The 18,602-nt window shown below is 33.1% G+C and overlaps 1 protein-coding gene across 1 annotated transcript; it reads left to right on the top strand.

Moving 5' to 3' along the window:
* The first annotated feature begins 2,556 nt into the window (after positions 1–2,556).
* On the top strand, positions 2,557–11,887 carry LOC134697780 (uncharacterized). Its single transcript, XM_063560066.1, has 2 exons — positions 2,557–2,589; positions 10,170–11,887. Exon 2 carries the CDS (start codon positions 10,175–10,177, stop codon positions 11,885–11,887), a length of 1,713 nt encoding a protein of 570 aa, XP_063416136.1. The 5' UTR covers positions 2,557–2,589; positions 10,170–10,174.
* Positions 11,888–18,602: the final 6,715 nt, after the last annotated feature.

Genomic DNA, 18,602 nt, shown 5'->3' with positions numbered 1-18,602 from the left:
TGACATTAATTTTTTAAGTTAACACTGTTACACAGTACTAGATTACAACTAACGCTAAAAAGATGTAAAAATACATGAAATTCAGCGAAATCATCGTTCTTGGATATAACTAACTGTGGTATCATGAAAATACCAAATTACATATTTTTATAATGCGTATGTCTCTATTAACATCTTTAAAGTGACTTTTATAAGAGAATGCATTTTTTTATGATAATGAATTTTGTTCTCAATTTTCAGGGAATGAATTTTGCTAATAAATGGCCAATATACTTCTCGCTAACCGTAAGTCCATTCTATTCTAATGCACACGCTTAATCAAGGAAAGGGAATTATTAATTATCAAAAATGGTAAACTATACTGAATTGGGAAAAAAGAAAAACATTTAAAAGAAAATGTCATTTTATTTTCACATGCATGATTAAGTTCGACAACTCTGCATATTACTGGTTTAATTAGGATTATGTAAAATTTACTGGTTACTCGATGAATGATATAAAGAAAATTGAAAAATATGGCTATTTCACTTCGGTAAATTATAATATTCATTTTATGTCTTTTCATATCAATATAAAATAATATTGTAATGATTTTTATTGAGAATTTGACATTACTAATCTACATAGGTATACGGTATAGTCAAAATTTAAATCGTGATCAGGTACCATATTTGTATTCTTTGATCACGTCGATGTTATGACTAAAATATCTCCTTAATCTAGCTTTGTCCATGAATATCATTATAGTTACAATAACGTGTCATATTCAATTGCAAGAAAAGTGAAATTAAATTGAATTATTTCCATGGACAAAAAAAGTGTCGAACATCGTCATAGTGAAAATTGTTTGGTCTTCTTTTCTTTGCAAAACTGTATAAAAAGGAGCAGTATGTATCAGCTTTATCTAAAGGAACCAATATTTGAATCTAGGCTGCTTTAAGGTTAGACAATGACTGAAAACGCGAGCATCCAAAAGTTATTTAATTTTCATTGTAACAATCTTACCAAATATGTTTTTACCAAGTCGGCCCACGCGCTCAATGTGGTCGCCATCTTGAAAAATAATACTATATTTTCTGAAAAAAGCTAATTTTCCAATCAATGTGGAAGGGACATAATAAAAAATTAAACTGTTGCACGTACGATTTTTCGTATATTTTTTAACATGATAATAAGCACATATTTCCACAATTATTCCGTTTGTTTTGTTTAAATCGCACTTAAAGGTTTTGTTTAAATCGCACTTTAAGGTTTTGTTTAAATCGCACTTAAAGGTTTTGTTTAAATCGCACTTTAAGTTTAAACAAGACATAAAATCCACAATTCATCGGAGTTGTATGATATAACATGTGAACTTTTTTTTATATAGATTAGACCGTTGGTTTTCCTGTGTGTATGGTTTTACACAAGTAATTTTGGGCCCTTTATAGTTTGTTGTTCGGTATGAGCCAAGGCTCCGTGTTGAAGGCCGTTGACCATGTTGACCTATAAAGGTTTACTTTTTTAAATTGTTATTTGGATGGAGAGTTATCTCATTGGCACACACTCCACATCTACCTATAATATCTAATTTTCGAGACAACAAGACACATTTTCATTTGGAAGGGAAAAGACCAAAAATTGAACTTTTCCATAAGGCATAAATACCTTTCTAAATGTATGAGAAATTACTATATATTTCCACACCTTTTGTATCATGAATTTAAAGTAATTTAAATTCCTGAAAGCACTAGTGCACTTTTATATATTTTACTTGGACTTGATACAATGTACAGGTGATGTGTGACGTCGCCAAAGTCACAAGATGACTGCTATAGTTCGATATGACTATAAGATATACTCATACTGTGTCTTTTAAATAAATTATGTCTATTTTAATGGAAATTTATTAAGACAGTGTTATGTTTAGTTTCTTATGCTGTGCATAAATCGAAACTGTTATTCCCAGGGAAATCTATCGCTCAATAGTCAGTGAATCAGTACTTTATCGATTTTTTTCTAAAATAAACCGATGATTATTAAAGAATTGACAAGAAACAAAATTTACCAAACATAATTTTTTTTCTATTCCGTTTAAGTCCAATTAGGGAGCTACTAATGAATATAACCCACAATTCGTTTTCGGAAATATGTGTCACAATTCGGACATACGACCATATGGCAGTTGCTTTTCACTCGTTCTGTTTATTTGTAACGTTTTATAAAGACAATTGTGTTGACCTCCACTTTAACATTTAACTAAGCGTTCAGTATTTTGATACAAAGTTTTGGTAATATAACTCCTCATGAATCAGTGGCTTTTAAATGTTTGGAAATGACAATAAAAAATAGAAAAGCACAACGGACGCACGAAGTTTCACAGTGGGTTTTTTCTATTCCATATCCACTGTTAATCTCGAGTTCTCTCCCCTTCACTATACGTATGTACTGATGGATACACTGTGTTGGGTTATTTAAACTCATGGTTTGAATACCGTTTATTGATAAACTTGATTGATTTGATAATGTTATTTAAACTCTGAACCTGGTTACCTGGTTTACTTCCTTGTTATAAAACAAACAAGGGGAGAGTACACATCCGATACTCAGGTAACCATTAATATTACTACAAGTTTAAGGAGTTTGCAAATGCTGTAAGAGCATAACAAAACAAAAAGGACACAATCGGTTTGACATTATTTGTTCAAAAATATTATTTTTTTCTCATACATTTTTGCTGACGTTGTGCATTCGATTAAAAAACTGAAGATTTTGTGATTGACTATATATAAATGACATGTACAAAGGCGGTTTAAAAATCCTTTACTTATTCTGATCAATCATACTTAATTTACTATGTTGTATTTAGTATCAATGATTATTTGCCTTTGATTTTACAATTATAAACAGTTAATTAATTAAGGTCTTTCCTTTTACAAAAGGGAAAGACCTTACTGTATTTCTTTTGTTTATTAAGGTCTTTCCTTTTACTAAAGGGAAAGACCTTACTGTATTTCTTCCGTTTATTAGGTCTTTCCACTTTTCCGTGGAAAGACCTATTGGTTTTCTTCTGATTATTATTATTATTTTTTTTTCTTCCGCCAACTTTTTGTTCCTTCGCAATTTTTTTGTTTCGCAAGATGTCGCTTAGATATATGGTATATGATATCAAACAGTTAATACGCTTTTGAAACTGACACCGCGTAACCAAAATCTTTTCAATGTAAGAGTTATCTCCCCGAACACTGTTTTTCTTGTGATCGGTTAATATTCGCAACCGTATAAGAAACTGACAAATTTATTTTATCAAATTGCTTGTTATATCCTCAGGATGATTTGAATTATTTTGAACGAAGCTATCCGGAGACTCCATATGAGAGTTATTTTCCCTTTTATATTTGATATAAGTGATATGCATTTTTAACTGGAAAACCATAAGTGTTAGAGGCCTAGGGTCTTTTGTTTTGAGGTCCTTGGTCCAAAAAATTGAAAATGAGGTCAAGGTCAAAGGTCAAGGTCATGATTAAAATTTTGATTTTGGCTTTTTATCTCTTATTTTCAGAAATCATATAAGATATTGACAAAATATTTTCATAAAGTTGTTAGTTACGACATGCAGTAACACATAAATTTTAGACAAAAGGGTACGTAGACATTTGACGCGAGTTTTTCCCCTTTTTATATCTAATATCATATGTATGGTAATATAACTCATAAACAATATAAAGTAGAGGACTAAAGTCTTTTGATTTAAGGTCCTTGGTTAAAGACCTTGAAATTGAGCTCAAGGTCATTGGCAAAATTAACGTTCTAGATTTTGACCTTTGCTTTTACCTCATATGTATACATGATAAAGACGTGAGACTTTTTGCAATAGGTTGCAAGCAATGTGACCTTGTAAAAGCCAACCGGAAGTGACATTTTGTTTACCGGAAGTAGCTATTTTTCGTTCTAAATAAATGTAAAAGTATATAGAACCATATATTTTTGGAATCAGTGTCAATTAAACAATCAAACTATACCGGAAATTACATCGTTTGAACCGGAAGTAAACAATTATCTTCCTTATCTATATCTTTTTCCATAGAAACCATACGTTTTTGGAATCAACGTTCAATAAGCTGTCATTTGACGGTTCAATTGACATTTAAAACCAAATTTTTAATATTTTCATATAAAAAAAGATCCTTACTGGTGGAAAGACCATCAATGGTTCTCTGAACAATTGGTTTTTAATTAAGGTCTTTCCTTTTACAAAAGGGAAAGACCTTACTGTATTTCTTCTGTTTATTATTATTAAGGTCTTTCCTTTTACTAAAGGGAAAGACCTTACTGTATTTCTTCTGATTATTAAGGTCTTTCCTTTTACTAAAGGGAAAGACCTTACTGTATTTCTTCTGATTATTATTATTATTATTATTATTATTATTATTATTATTATTATTATTATTCTTTTTGTTCCGCCAAACTTTGACAAAATTTCCCTCCGTAACCGTAAGACGTGTCGCTTTCATGTTCACACTTTGTATCGGTGTCACGAATACCTATCCCGAACTCACCCTGTGAGTCGAAATATTTTGTCGGTTCGGAGTAATCCCTCCGAAACCCAAAAACCTTGTTATCGTTCCAACACCGTAACCGTAATAGGTAGAAAAAAAATGAAGGGTGAAATTTGTTCAGGACGAGACCCCGGTTCTTCGTTACATTTGGATCGAAAAGATTCAACGACTCATTGGTAGGGTTATGCCCCTATGAAAATTAACCGGTGTCGGTTGGCCACCAAAACTCAGAAACCGTAAGTCGTAGACACATAGGATCTTCACCAATCATCATCATTTCATGTATCTTTAAAAAATACCTCAAGGTCAAATTTGTATGTTGACCTTGACCTTTGACCTAACACCTTGTTATGGGATAATCTCAGAAACCATTATACTTACAGAAGTTTTAAATGGTGGAAAATGTTTGGGTCATTATGGCGCAACTTTGTTACATTTTGACCAAAGAGATTTGACCTTTCTATAAGGGGCATAACCCCTGTTTTAGGTTTTTGAAAAGACAAAATCAGCTTTTACTATATAACCAAAGGTCCTACACCCTTAAGGTCTTCAGTAATGGCATTGGGGACCAATGACCTTGACAAAGGTCAAAAGGTCAAAGGTCAAGGTCATGTCCCAGATAGCGAATTTAGTGTTTTTAACCTTATTTAAAGGATTTTTAGTGTGTTTTCGAGCTTTTTAAGGTTGACCTTGACCTTTTCAATACATTCTAGGTCTGTTGGATCATGTATTTTACATTAAAAAAGGAAAGACCTCTCAATTGTTCAAGAACAATTGACAGTTTATTATTATTATTATTCTTCCGCCAAACTTTGACGAAGTTAGCAGCCTAAACCGTAAGACGTGTCGCTTTCATGTTCACACTTTGTATCGGTGTCATGAATACCTATCTGGAACTCACCCTGTTAGTCGAAATATTTTGTCGGTTCGGAGTAATCCCTCCGAAACCAAAAAACCTTGTTATCGTTCAAACACCGTAACCATAATAGGTAGAAAAAAAACAAAGGCTGAAATTTGTTCAGGACCAGACCTCGGTTCTTCGTTACATTTGGATCGAAAAGATTCAACGACTCATTGGTAGGGTTATGCCCCTATGCAAATTAACCGGTGTCGGTGGACCATCAAAACTCAGAAACCGTAAGTCGTAGAGACCTAGGATCTTCACCAATCATCATCAATTCATGTATCTTTGAAAAAAACCTCAAGGTCAAATTAGTATGTTGACCTTGACCTTTGACCTAACACCTTGTTATGGGATAATCTCAGAAACCATTATACTTACAGAAGTTTTAAATAGTGGAAAATGTTTGGGTCGTTATGGCGTAACTTTGTTACATTTTGACCAAAGAGATTTGACCTTTTTATAAGGGGCATAACCCCTGTTTTAGGTTTCTGAAAAGACAAAATCAGCTTTTACTATATAACCAAAGGTCCTAGACCCTTGGGGTCTTCAGTAATGGCATTGGGGACTAATGACCTTGACAAAGGTCAAAAGGTCAAAGGTCAAGGTCATGTCCCAGATAGCGAATTTAGTGTTTTTAACCTTATATACAGGATTTTTAGTGTGTTTTGGAGCTTTTTAAGGTTGACCTTGACCTTTTCAATACATTCTACGTCTGTTGGAACGTGTATTTTACATTACAAAAGGAAAGACCTCTCAATTGTTCAAGAACAATTGACAGTTTAATTATTATTCTTCTTGTTCCGCCAAACTTTGACAAAATTTCCCTCCGTAACCGTAAGACGTGTCGCTTTCATGTTCACACTTTGTATCGGTGTCATGAATACCTATCCCGAACTCACCCTGTGAGTCGAAATATTTTGTCGGTTCGGAGTAATCACTCCGAAACCCAAAAACCTTGTTATCGTTCCAACACCGTAACCGTAATAGGTAGAAAAAAAATGAAGGGTGAAATTTGTTCAGGACCAGACCCCGGTTCTTCGTTACATTTGGATCGAAAAGATTCAACGACTCATTGGTAGGGTTATGCCCCTATGAAAATTAACCAGTGTCGGTTGGCCACCAAAACTCAGAAACCGTAAGTCATAGACACATAGGATCTTCACCAATCATCTTCATTTCATGTATCTTTAAAAAATACCTCAAGGTCAAATTTGTATGTTGACCTTGACCTTTGACCTAACACCTTGTTATGGGATAATCTCAGAAACCATTATACTTACAGAAGTTTTAAATGGTGGAAAATGTTTGGGTCATTATGGCGCAACTTTGTTACATTTTGACCAAAGAGATTTGACCTTTCTATAAGGGGCATAACCCCTGTTTTAGGTTTTTGAAAAGACAAAATCAGCTTTTACTATATAACCAAAGGTCCTAGACCCTTAAGGTCTTCAGTAAAGGCATTGGGGACCAATGACATTGACAAAGGTCAAAAGGTCAAAGGTCAAGGTCATGTCCCAGATAGCGAATTTAGTGTTTTTAACCTTATTTAAAGGATTTTTAGTGTGTTTTTGAGCTTTTTAAGGTTGACCTTGACCTTTTCAATACATTCTACGTCTGTTGGAACATGTATTTTACATTAAAAAAGGAAAGACCTCTCAATTGTTCAAGAACAATTGACAGTTTAATTAAGGTCTTTCCTTTTACAAAAGGGAAAGACCTTACTGTATTTCTTCTGTTTATTATTATTATTATTATTCTTTTTCCGCCAAACTTTGACAAATTTAGCCGCGTTAACCGTAAGACGTGTCGCTTTCATGTTCACACTTTGTATCGGTGTCATGAATACCTATCTGGAACTCACCCTGTTAGTCGAAATATTTTGTCGGTTCGGAGTAATCCCTCCGAAACCAAAAAACCTTGTTATCGTTCCAACACCGTAACCGTAATAGGTAGAAAAAAAACAAAGTGTGAAATTTGTTCAGGACCAGACCCCGGTTCTTCGTTACATTTGGATCGAAAAGATTCAACGACTCATTGGTAGGGTTATGCCCCTATGAAAATTAACCGGTGTCGGTGGACCACCCAAACTCAGAAACCGTAAGTCGTAGAGACCTAGGATCTTCACCATTCATCACCAATTCATGTATCTTGGAAAAATATCTCAAGGTCAAATGTGTATGTTGACCTTGACCTTTGACCTAACACTTTGTTATGGTATAATCTCAGCAACCTTAATACTTACAGAGAATTCAAATAGTGGAAAATGTTTGGATCATTACGGCGCAACTTTGTTACATTTTGACCGAAGAGATTTGACCTTTTTTTAAGGGGCATAAAGCCTGTTTTAGGTTTCTGAAAAGACAAAATTAGCTTTTACTATATAACCAAAGGTCCTAGACCCATGGGGTCTTCAGCAATGACATTGGGGACTAATGACCTTGACAAAGGTCAAAAGGTCAAAGGTCAAGGTCATGTCCCATATTGCGAATTATGTGTTTTTGACCTTATTTAAAGGATTTTAAGTGTGTTTTCAAGCTTTTTAAGGTTGACCTTGACCTTTTCAATACAATCTACGTCTGTTGGAACATGTATTTTACATTACAAAAGGAAAGACCTCTCAATTGTTCAAGAACAATTGACAGTTTAATTATTATTATTATTCTTCCGTTAAACTTTGACAAATTTAGCCGCGTTAACCGTAAGACGTGTCGCTTTCATATTCACACTTTGTATAGGTGTCATGAATACCTATCTGGAACTCACCCTGTGAGTCGAAAAATTTTGTCGGTTCGGAGTTATCCCTCCGAAACCAAAAAACCTTGTTATCGTTCCAACACCGTAACCGTAAAAGGTAGAGAAAAAACAAAGAGTGAAATTTGTTCAGGACCAGACCCCGGTTCTTCGTTACATTTGGATCGAAAAGATTCAACGACTCATTGGTAGGGTTATGCCCCTATGAAAATTAACCGGTGTCGGTTGACCACCAAAATTCAGAAACCGTAAGTCGTAGACACCTAGGATCTTCACCATTCATCATCAATTCATGTATCTTTGAAAAATACCTCAAGGTCAAATTTGTATGTTGACCTTGACCTTTGACCTATCACCTTGTTATGGGATAATCTCAGAAACCATAATACTTACAGAAGTTTTGAATAGTGGAAAATGTTTGGGTCATTACGGCGCAACTTTGTTACATTTTGACCGAAGAGATTTGACCTTTTTTTAAGGGGCATTATACCTGTTTTAGGTTTTTGGAAAGACAAAATCAGCTTTTACTATATAACCAAAGGTCCTAGACCCATGGGCTCTTAGGCAATGACATTGGGGATTAATGACCTTGACAAAGGTCAAAAGGTCAAAGGTCAAGGTCATGTCCCAGATAGCGAATTTAGTGTTTTTAACCTTATTTAAAGGATTTTTAGTGTGTTTTCGAGCTTTTTAAGGTTGACCTTGACCTTTTCAATACATTCTACGTCTGTTGGAACATGTATTTTACATTAAAAAAGGAAAGACCTCTCAATTGTTCAAGAACAATTGACAGTTTAATTGTTTTCTTTATTGTGCATAGGAAAATGTAATAAGGTGAGATTGTTAAAAAGAAGATTTACTTTGTTTACTGTTTTAATTGTACTTCACTCCATCGCTATTATCTTGTTTTATTCTTCACAGTATATCTGATCATGATCTGGCGATGTTCAATGTGTTAGATCTTATATTCATAACCTAAATCCGAACTAATCAGCGACGTCATACTACTTGCAACCTCAACTTGATAGTCATCAACAGAAACAAAGTATAATCACAAATATACTAAACTTCGCGGGAAATTCAAAACGGGAAGTCTTTAATCATGCTTATCAAACGGCACAATCAAAAGCCCTTACACATCAAACGAACAGTTCTTCCTATAAGCTGATACAACAAATACAAATAGTATTTATGCAAGGAAAAAATTAAAATAACATATTACTAAACTTAGATTACTGGAAAATTAAATATTTGTAGCAAGTTATAACGTATCAAATTGTTTTTGTTTTTTTTTAAATCGGATATGTCATACCAAAGTTATGAGGCTGAACCTTAGAGACATGAAATGAGATTGATCAGTGTTGATAGAATTAAAACAGAAGCTCAAGTATGCTTTGTTGAAATTGTTTCAAGCTTAATACAGATTGGTAAATGTAGACTATCATTAGATTCTTGATATGTTACTGTTTTTTTATACTATACTCAAGATTATAGGTCTAATGAAACCCTTATGCAGTTTTCTGCCCTATAAATATTATTGTTTCTTCCAATGAAATATGTAATTGATATAGGAAAATAGAACATGAGACAACAACCTATCCCTGAAGCCAAAACACACACTCACACAAACTTAACCCGAGGTCACCAATTGGTTTTCCAAGCAACGCAAAAACTCCGTACCCGGAGCTTGTCCCCTAAACAATACTTTACACTTTTTCATCGTAATGGACGTCACACCGTTTTACGAAGCATACACATAAAGAGAAATTAAAAAATAACTAAATGTTATTGGTTCTTTCCTTTGGACAGGCGCCAATATCGCAGAGGCTACGTATCGTTCAATCCATATTCATTGTAGTAAAATAGATCTCATTTATTGCATAAGGTAAAGTATTTTCAAAGAAACACAGTAACTTTTATGATTAATGAAGAAATTTAGGTTCTTATAATTGATGTTTTTATTTATTTATCTACAGATTGAATGGCTTCATTCAATTGTGTGTTTTGTGGTATTTGTGACGCTCGTCATATTACAAAGACAGCAGCTTATTGGTGCCCAGAATGCGACGAAGGACTGTGTACTGAATGCCATGAACATCACAGCATATCAAAAGGAACACGCAAACATGGCGTTATTTCTATGGAAAGCTATTACAAACTACCGACGTCAATTGCAAACATCGTAAGTTTTTGCGAAGATCATGATATGAAATATGAAAATTATTGTCCGCATCATAACAAACTTTGTTGTCCAGCGTGTATATCAACAAAGCACAAAAACTGTGTCGGTTTACTTCTGCTCCAGGACGTTCTTAAAACTGCCAAATCGTCAACGTTATTGGACTCAATTGAGGTTAGCATAAAAGACATCAAAACCAACATTGACACAATCATAAAAAATCGCCAAGATGACCTAAATACATTCCGGAAGCAACGAGAAAGATGTCAAGATGACATCAAACAACTTCGATTTAAAATAAACTGCCATATGGATGAACTAGAACAACAGATATTGAACGAACTAGATGTTGCAGAAAATAAAGTTAGAATTAAAACAAATAAAGTGATAGCAGATCTTTCTGAGAAAACACAACATGCAGATGTCTTGCAACAAAACATAGCATCTGTGAAGGAACACGGGTCAGACCTTCAGACATATATAGGCAGTAAAATGATTGAAGCTGATGTGGGAATCGAGGAGAAATATATCCAGTCTTTAACAAAGGATGGAAGCCTTCAACAAAATCTCTTGAAATGCAAAATTGATGATAAAATATCAAGGTTAACATCAATTAAAACCTTTGGAAACATATCTGTAGAACCAGGATGTTTATCGGTAACATTAAAAACAGAAAAGGAAAAGCAGGCCCAAATTTTAACAAACATTCCTATACCCATCGAAAGAACTGTTGATAATATTAAACTGTTAATTGCATCCAAAATTGATATGACTGGAGATTTGTTTAAAAAGTCTGATATCCGGGGGGCCGTCATATTATCTAACGGACAAATGTTATTTGCAGATTGTAGTCAACGTAAGCTTATCTTGATCAATAAAGATGGTACGCTTGCAAAAACCGTATTAGTGACTAGTGGGCCATATGACGTTTCCATCATTAGTGACAGAACAGTAGCAATGTCAGCATTTCGTGCCGTTCATATTATTGACATCGATTCAGAGGATATTAAAGACAATATAAATACACACGGAGAGTGTCAGGGCATAGATTACCATAGCGCAAGAGGAATGATAGTATGCTATGTAAAATCAAGAGGAATTCAGTCGATTCAATTATTCGATAAGACAATTTCAACTATCGTACAAGTAAGAGGTGATTCGAAGACGGGTTCGTTCTATATTGCTGTCCATGGCGATAGTATTTACGAATCGAGGGCAGAACAACATACTATAACATGTTATTCCTTAGTTGGAGAGAAAAGGTGGGTTTACAACAACACTGACCTCTTGGCTTCTCCTATGGCTATTTCCGTTGATGACAACTCAAACTTGTTTGTTTCCTCCAATTTTACAAACAGTTTAGTTGCACTGTCGGCTGATGGAACAATATGCAAGCAGCTTCTCAGTTTCGAAGACGGAATCACGCGTCCGTTGGCCTTATATTTTGATGTTAAGAAGAACATCCTGCTTTATGCAAAGAAAAGTGGACCAGCCTTTATATATAATGTATCGTAAAAAAGAAGAAAGCATATTAACTTTATTTCATTTAAGGTAGCATAATACAAAATGGTTCATCCCCCATCAGACATCTTTAAATTGATGTAATTCCACTCATCCTTCTTTAAATTTTATAAATGAGGTACCAAAAGAAAGAGGACGGATTATTCTTTAAAATTGTGATAATTTTATCATGACATAATTATTACTTAATTTATTGTTATGTAATAAGTTGCTATATTGTGATGTCCACACTTGAATGAATTTAGCTTTTTTGTTTTTCATAGCATCCAAAAATATTTCATAGATTCTTGCACAACACAGTTTGACCTCAAAAACCATGTCATGGAATTTTTATATTGTATTTCATTCTCTCATAAATCGTCAATGAAGTTTGCAACATTAATTCATAAGAGATCACTTAATTCAATTGGGTATAAATATTTGTTCTATTGTTTTTTATGTAAATATGAGACATGGTTTTGGAGGTCAAGCTGTGTTGTACACGAATCTATAAAAAAACAAATCCGGGTTTTCCTTGAAATGAGCAGGGTTTATCCTTTTGTTTTTTATCTCTGTTTTTTTTTGTAATGTAATTTTTATTAAAACTTACAACTTGAATAATAAGAGTTGACCGTTTCTCTATTTAAGAGATTATTTCATTATTAGTAAGTATCATATTTATATCAAAATGAAACCCAAAGAACAAATTTCTAGAACTGTGACGGCGTTGATAACAATCAGAATCAAGACACAAGAAACGGAATGGGCCTATGAAATGAATGCTACATCAGTCATTAAAAATTCAATACAACAAAAAAACTTTTTTTTCCGCTAACTACGGAAACGGTAAAATTCATACATTACAAAATATTTGGGATGAAGAAACGACAAACATCAAAAGCGACAACTTTGTATTCACTATTCTTAAAGATAAAAGAAACTGGATTTCGGAATGGACTAGGCTGAAATAAGCTATTTCAAAATCGTTCTATGACACACTTAAAAAATTCACGTTGATGCGGAACCCCCAAAAATGATTATTACTTTCAAAATCCATTTGAATTCTACGATAAACAGAATAAATCAGTGATCCCAAGTGAGATATCTTTGAAATTTAAACAATATTCGTGTGTCCCTACAAAAACTCTACACAACATGAAAATAAACCTCCAATGACACTAACGGAAGAGAATATAATAGGTCTGTTATTTGATTCGTTGGAATTTCAACCATGTATGAATAACTGAATCTACCATTACTGTATAGGCAATCTAACCTTTATGAATTTCATAACACACAATGGTAAATTGCTTGGTCTTCCAAGTGCTTCACCTATTTTGAATAATTAACATCAACTTTAGCACACATCAAAGCCAAACATCTTAATAATTGTGATCTACATTTTCTCGAGATGGCATGACTCAGATAATGATACTGCAAAACTCTAATAATATGTTAGAGTACAAACAATCATTTTGCAGAAATATTAAAACGTATGACTTTTGTTAACTTTACAACGATGTTTCTCATTCCAAATTAAGACCAATTGGAAGATTCCATGTTAACCGATTTGACTTAAATGTTCATACTCCATTATAATATATTTAAATGTATATCTGAATTACAAAACATGATTGAACCCGATAATATACATCAGTATTTTGTTTGTATTTTAGTCTACACGCCTTTTCATTACCATCGCGATAGTATTCGAAGAATGCCGACGGATAAACATATATATGGACTTTCCTAGGTGTGTTTGATTTAAAGTTTTAGGTCACAAAAAAGTGAATCATCGTGTTTATAAGAATTATTGTTAGTGGATCGAAAAAGTCAAAGAAATGGTACAACTGTTTTCACTTAACTGGGTCATTCTTTTCCTTTTGATGACTGATCACAACTAATACATACGTTACATTTTTCTAGATAATACATTTATTTGAAGATCACATGATTATGGACTTAATATGGTCGAATTATTCCCATGCAAGTGAATAATTCATTTGCAATGTATCTTAACTAATTTTGACAAAATTGAACTGAACTGGCTTTTAATAAAATTATTATTTCAAAATTTCCCTTTCATTAATGATTAAACAAAACAAAATCATATTCAATTTGTTCATATCTTGTAACTAATGCCTCTTTGCAAAAATATAACCTCAAGAAATCATGAACTCGTTGTGCATCCATGATAGTTGATGCATTTTGTGTAAGGGTCTTACAGAGAGATATATGATGTTAAAAGTTTACACTTGCCTCAAAGCCGTATCAAATCACATGCAGACATAATGAAGCGAAAATAGTTGATACATTTTATTAAAGTTTACGAAATTCAATTCACAAGGGAGACGTATCATGTGAAAAGTTTACACGTGTCTCAAGGCTATGTCAATTTAATCTCGATTTATTCCATGAGTCAATTTGTTTTCGATAATATATTTATATCTGGGGCAATCTTCTGTACATATGAAACATCAATTTAACTCTTTGGAGAACTGTTGTCAAATGAAAGCAGATGGTTTCGTAAACAAATCCCAATATATTGTCAAGTACTAAAATGATATACAAGACAAATCGTATTCGTTTCTCCTTTTTGATTTGCTCCTATTTATATAATCATATGACAAGTACGTTTTCTTCTTAACAGCAATTTTATCAAATTAATTCCGATATAATCTGAATTTCAATCTATTCAAATATAGTCATATTTAATTACGATATGGTATATCTCATTTATTGCTTTTAAAGAATAAAGAGCTATATGATCGTATGATGTCAAGAAAAAAAGACTTCATCAGTGACTTTTGTTTAGAATATTAAAATTAGACGAAACGTGTGTTTGGCGCAAATAAAAAAATTCAATCCTGGTATCTGTGATGAGTTCATTTGTTATTTGTACATTTGTACAAGATCTAACCAAAAGTAGACTGGAGTGAAAAAGTGTATTTATTGTCAAGATGGTCAAAAGTATTTGCAACCAAATCTCATACTTGATTCCGGACATTATTATATTAAACTTTGAGCTTGCTCTAACCTTCGAGATTCTACTTGTTAACGTTTTTATTTTATGTGTATTCACTCGGAAGGAAAATCGTTCTCCTGTAACTGTCTTATTGTCATGTTTGGCTGTTACAGATAGCTTAACTGCATTTTCTACAACAATCATTGATTTATGTGGATATTATGTTTTCCATGACGATATTAACCTAGTTTTAAAGTCGACAAACTTACGTGACACTGTTTTGATATGGAATAGGAAATATCCAGCTTGCGTTGTATTTCATGTACTTGACGACTTTGCATATATATGTCATATTTCGTCTGTACTAATAATAACTCTTTTGTGTATTCAGAAGGCGTTCGCTATGCTGTTCCCAATGTGGGCTAAAACATACTTGAACGCAACAACTTCTCTCATTGCCAGTATGGTAGCATTCGTTTGTTCTCTATCACTGTTTTTGCCGACAACTATAACATCATCACTGGGAATGTTCAATGGATCTAATGGCACGTGCTGTTATTCTGATAAAAGCAGTTCACTAGTTTTTAATGTGATCCACAATGAAAGTTGCAATAGCTGGCTAAATGAATCAAGCATCGGTTTTCAGAAAAGAGTTGTTCGGGGTCCTCATTTTGTTGGTTGAAAATCAAACCAAAAAAACAAAACTGACTACCAGATACAAATGTATATGTTTATAAAGAAGTTATGACATTTGAACAGTTTTCAGAACATCGTAGCAGTTTCTGTCGCGTTACTTAAAGGAACGATTCCAATAATCAGAGCTAAGTAAAATATAGATATGCATCCTTCTGATATTGTCACTGCTTTTTATCTTTTATAAGGAAGAGTTGTGATTTAAACAAATCTACTATACATAATTCAATATTATAAATTCTACGATTTACAAAAGTTTGAATAACCAGAACGTCACATTGCAGGATGAACAATTGTGCTGCACTAATCCGGTATTGTGTATCTATTAACAAATTTATCAAAAATAACTAAGTCCATAGTTGTCTAATTTAAATAATCAAAAACAACAAATTCGAAGAAAATTTCAAAACGGAAAATCTTGACCAGTCAGCAAAATCAAAAGATAAATCACATCAAACAAAAGATCACAACTGTCAAATTCATCACTTGGTGCCTAAATAATGAATTAACCAGGTTTTGCAGCTAGGAAAAACTTCAAATTAGGTGTGCAGCAGTCAACAATACTTCTTTGTTACTAGTAGTTTGTTGTTATGAATTTCTTTGTAATTATCAATTAGAAAAAGTATTCCTACTTAACATCAAACTAGATTTTAGATTTTAGTTTCTTGTGTATAATTCGGAGTTTAATAGTATGAAGTTCATTATCACTGTATGTAATGGTATACATATTTTTAAGAGGCCAACTGCAGTACGCGTACAGGTGCGAGTTTCTAGCTACATTGAAGACCCATTGGTGGCATTCGGCTGCTGTCTGCGTTGTGGTCGGGTTGTTGTTGCTTTGACACATTCCCCATATCCTTTCTCAATTTTATCATTTTTTTATCATCTCATGCGTAATTACTTTTCTGTTCATTTGATAACCATGCTAACAATCACATAGTGAGCTTTATGCTGCACCTCTTCTTTTTGAGCAGTCAAAATGTGTTTACCGTACATGTCTATGTCATATGCAGTCACTGACCTGATATCACTTTTCCTCATGAATATCTAATTGGTAGATCCAGAACCAGGGTTTTCGCTGGCGGTCGCCATTTTCGCAATTTGCGAAAGAACAATAATTGTGGCGATTAAAATTCGTCTTTGGCGAAGGAATTTGGCGAAAGAAATATAAATAACGATTTATTTTTAGCCATCTTGTTTATTTACCTTTTCGGGTTTCTCTGACTTTACCGATCAGACAATACTCGGAATTCACCTTGACGTCGAGATTTTGACAGCAAATCAATATTCAGCTGATTGCATTCATAGCTATCGACATCAAAGGACTAATTAATAAAGGTGTTGATTTTATGATATGACAAAATGATAAGGTCAAATGGCTTCTATCACTTGTCAAAAAAGGGATTTACTAACCACTTTGCGACGCACGTGTTTGAAGCAAAAACATTTTACGCTTTACGTCTCCTTCTTTTAATGATAGTCCAGAAAAGTAAATTGTTGTTATGACGAAAAAAGTTCAAAATCAAGAAAGTTCTCTGATTTAAAACTTTATCGTTTAACTTTCATATAGATCATTGATTTGAGTGAGTACTTCAAAATCGTTTCAGTGACACACGTGTTTCAAGCATATAGGTTTACTTATTTACGATGGTCTAGGAAAGAAAACTGTCATTATAAAGAAATCTATTAAAAAGGTTGGCATGAGAGTAACCCTTCAATGTAATGACTACACCTTACACGAGAGATCAATTCCAAGCGATAAGATGCTTTTTTTATGTAAAAATCACTTCTCATTTAGGGGGGGGGGGCTGGAAAAAAAAGGAAAAATTTTCAAAGAAATATATATTTGTGTTACTTGGCGACAAAAAATAATAAAGTGGCGAAAAATATATTGTTTTGGCGAAAGAGGTGGCGAAAAAAATAATTGACCCGAGGAAACCCTGACTAGAACTATATTCAAATATCATGAAGACCTCTTGAATTTGTCTTTGTTTCCAATGTACTCAACAAGGCGTGGATGGTTTCAAACTTATTTCTTTTACAATCGTTGGAAAAACATTTTTACTTGTAAATATTTTTGTTTAAAACATATAATCATTATGGTTTTTGCTGATTATTGATATTCAAGTCCACACTCACACGCGTTCGTTTAAATCAAATAAATAACAATAACACAATTAACAACAGTTAAAACTTTTTTTCAAACTGCAGTATACAGACACTACTAGTGTATTGACTTGACGTATAAAAGATATAAGGATTCGGCCCGAAATGGGTAGAAAGCTAGACAGAGCCTCGCATTTCCCCGTGTGTAAGCCTCATCCTTACATCGTTGATATGGCAAGTCAATACACTTGTATTGTCTATGTTCTATAATTCACCTGTAAACACTATAGACATAAGGATTCATGGCTGAAAATACATTTTAAACGTGTTGATTATATAAACGGCTATCTGTTATATAGTAATTCATAATTTTTTATATAGTTTACCAATTCATGAGGGCTTTCATAAAACGTTCGTAGAATGTACGAAGGAATGACTTCAATGTCAACACTGAAATATAAAAAATCAAGATGTGGTATGATTGACAATGAGACAATTCTCCACAAGAGACAAAAATGAAACAGAAAATAACAACTATAGGTCACCTCAAGGCTTTCAACAATGAGCAAAGCCCATACCCCATATTCAGCCATAAAAAGTACCCGAAATGACAATGTAAAACAATTGAAACGAATAAAACTAACGGCCTTATTTACGTCCAATAAAATGAAGAAGAAAATGTTTTGTTTAATAGTGTAATTGTAAACACCAACTAAAATTTATTATGATTTGTTAACACGAACTCCAAAATTTTATATGAACTGAAAGATATAAAATTCATAAGTTTGAATGTTGCTACAAAAGTGGGATAACATAATTCAGACCTTATTATCGAACATGTTTGTAATAATCAACATTACCTGTCTGTATCTTTTCGATGTGATGTATAATTTTAAAAAAGTTATTAAACTTTTATGATTCTTTGTTACATATTTGTATGTTTTTTGTGATTAAGATTATAACACG

Source organism: Mytilus trossulus, chromosome 14 (assembly GCF_036588685.1).
Source record: "Mytilus trossulus isolate FHL-02 chromosome 14, PNRI_Mtr1.1.1.hap1, whole genome shotgun sequence".
Taxonomy (NCBI): Eukaryota; Metazoa; Mollusca; class Bivalvia; order Mytilida; family Mytilidae; genus Mytilus; species Mytilus trossulus.
Note: the sequence above shows the minus strand (reverse complement) of the source record. Positions and strands in the feature narration are given on the sequence as shown.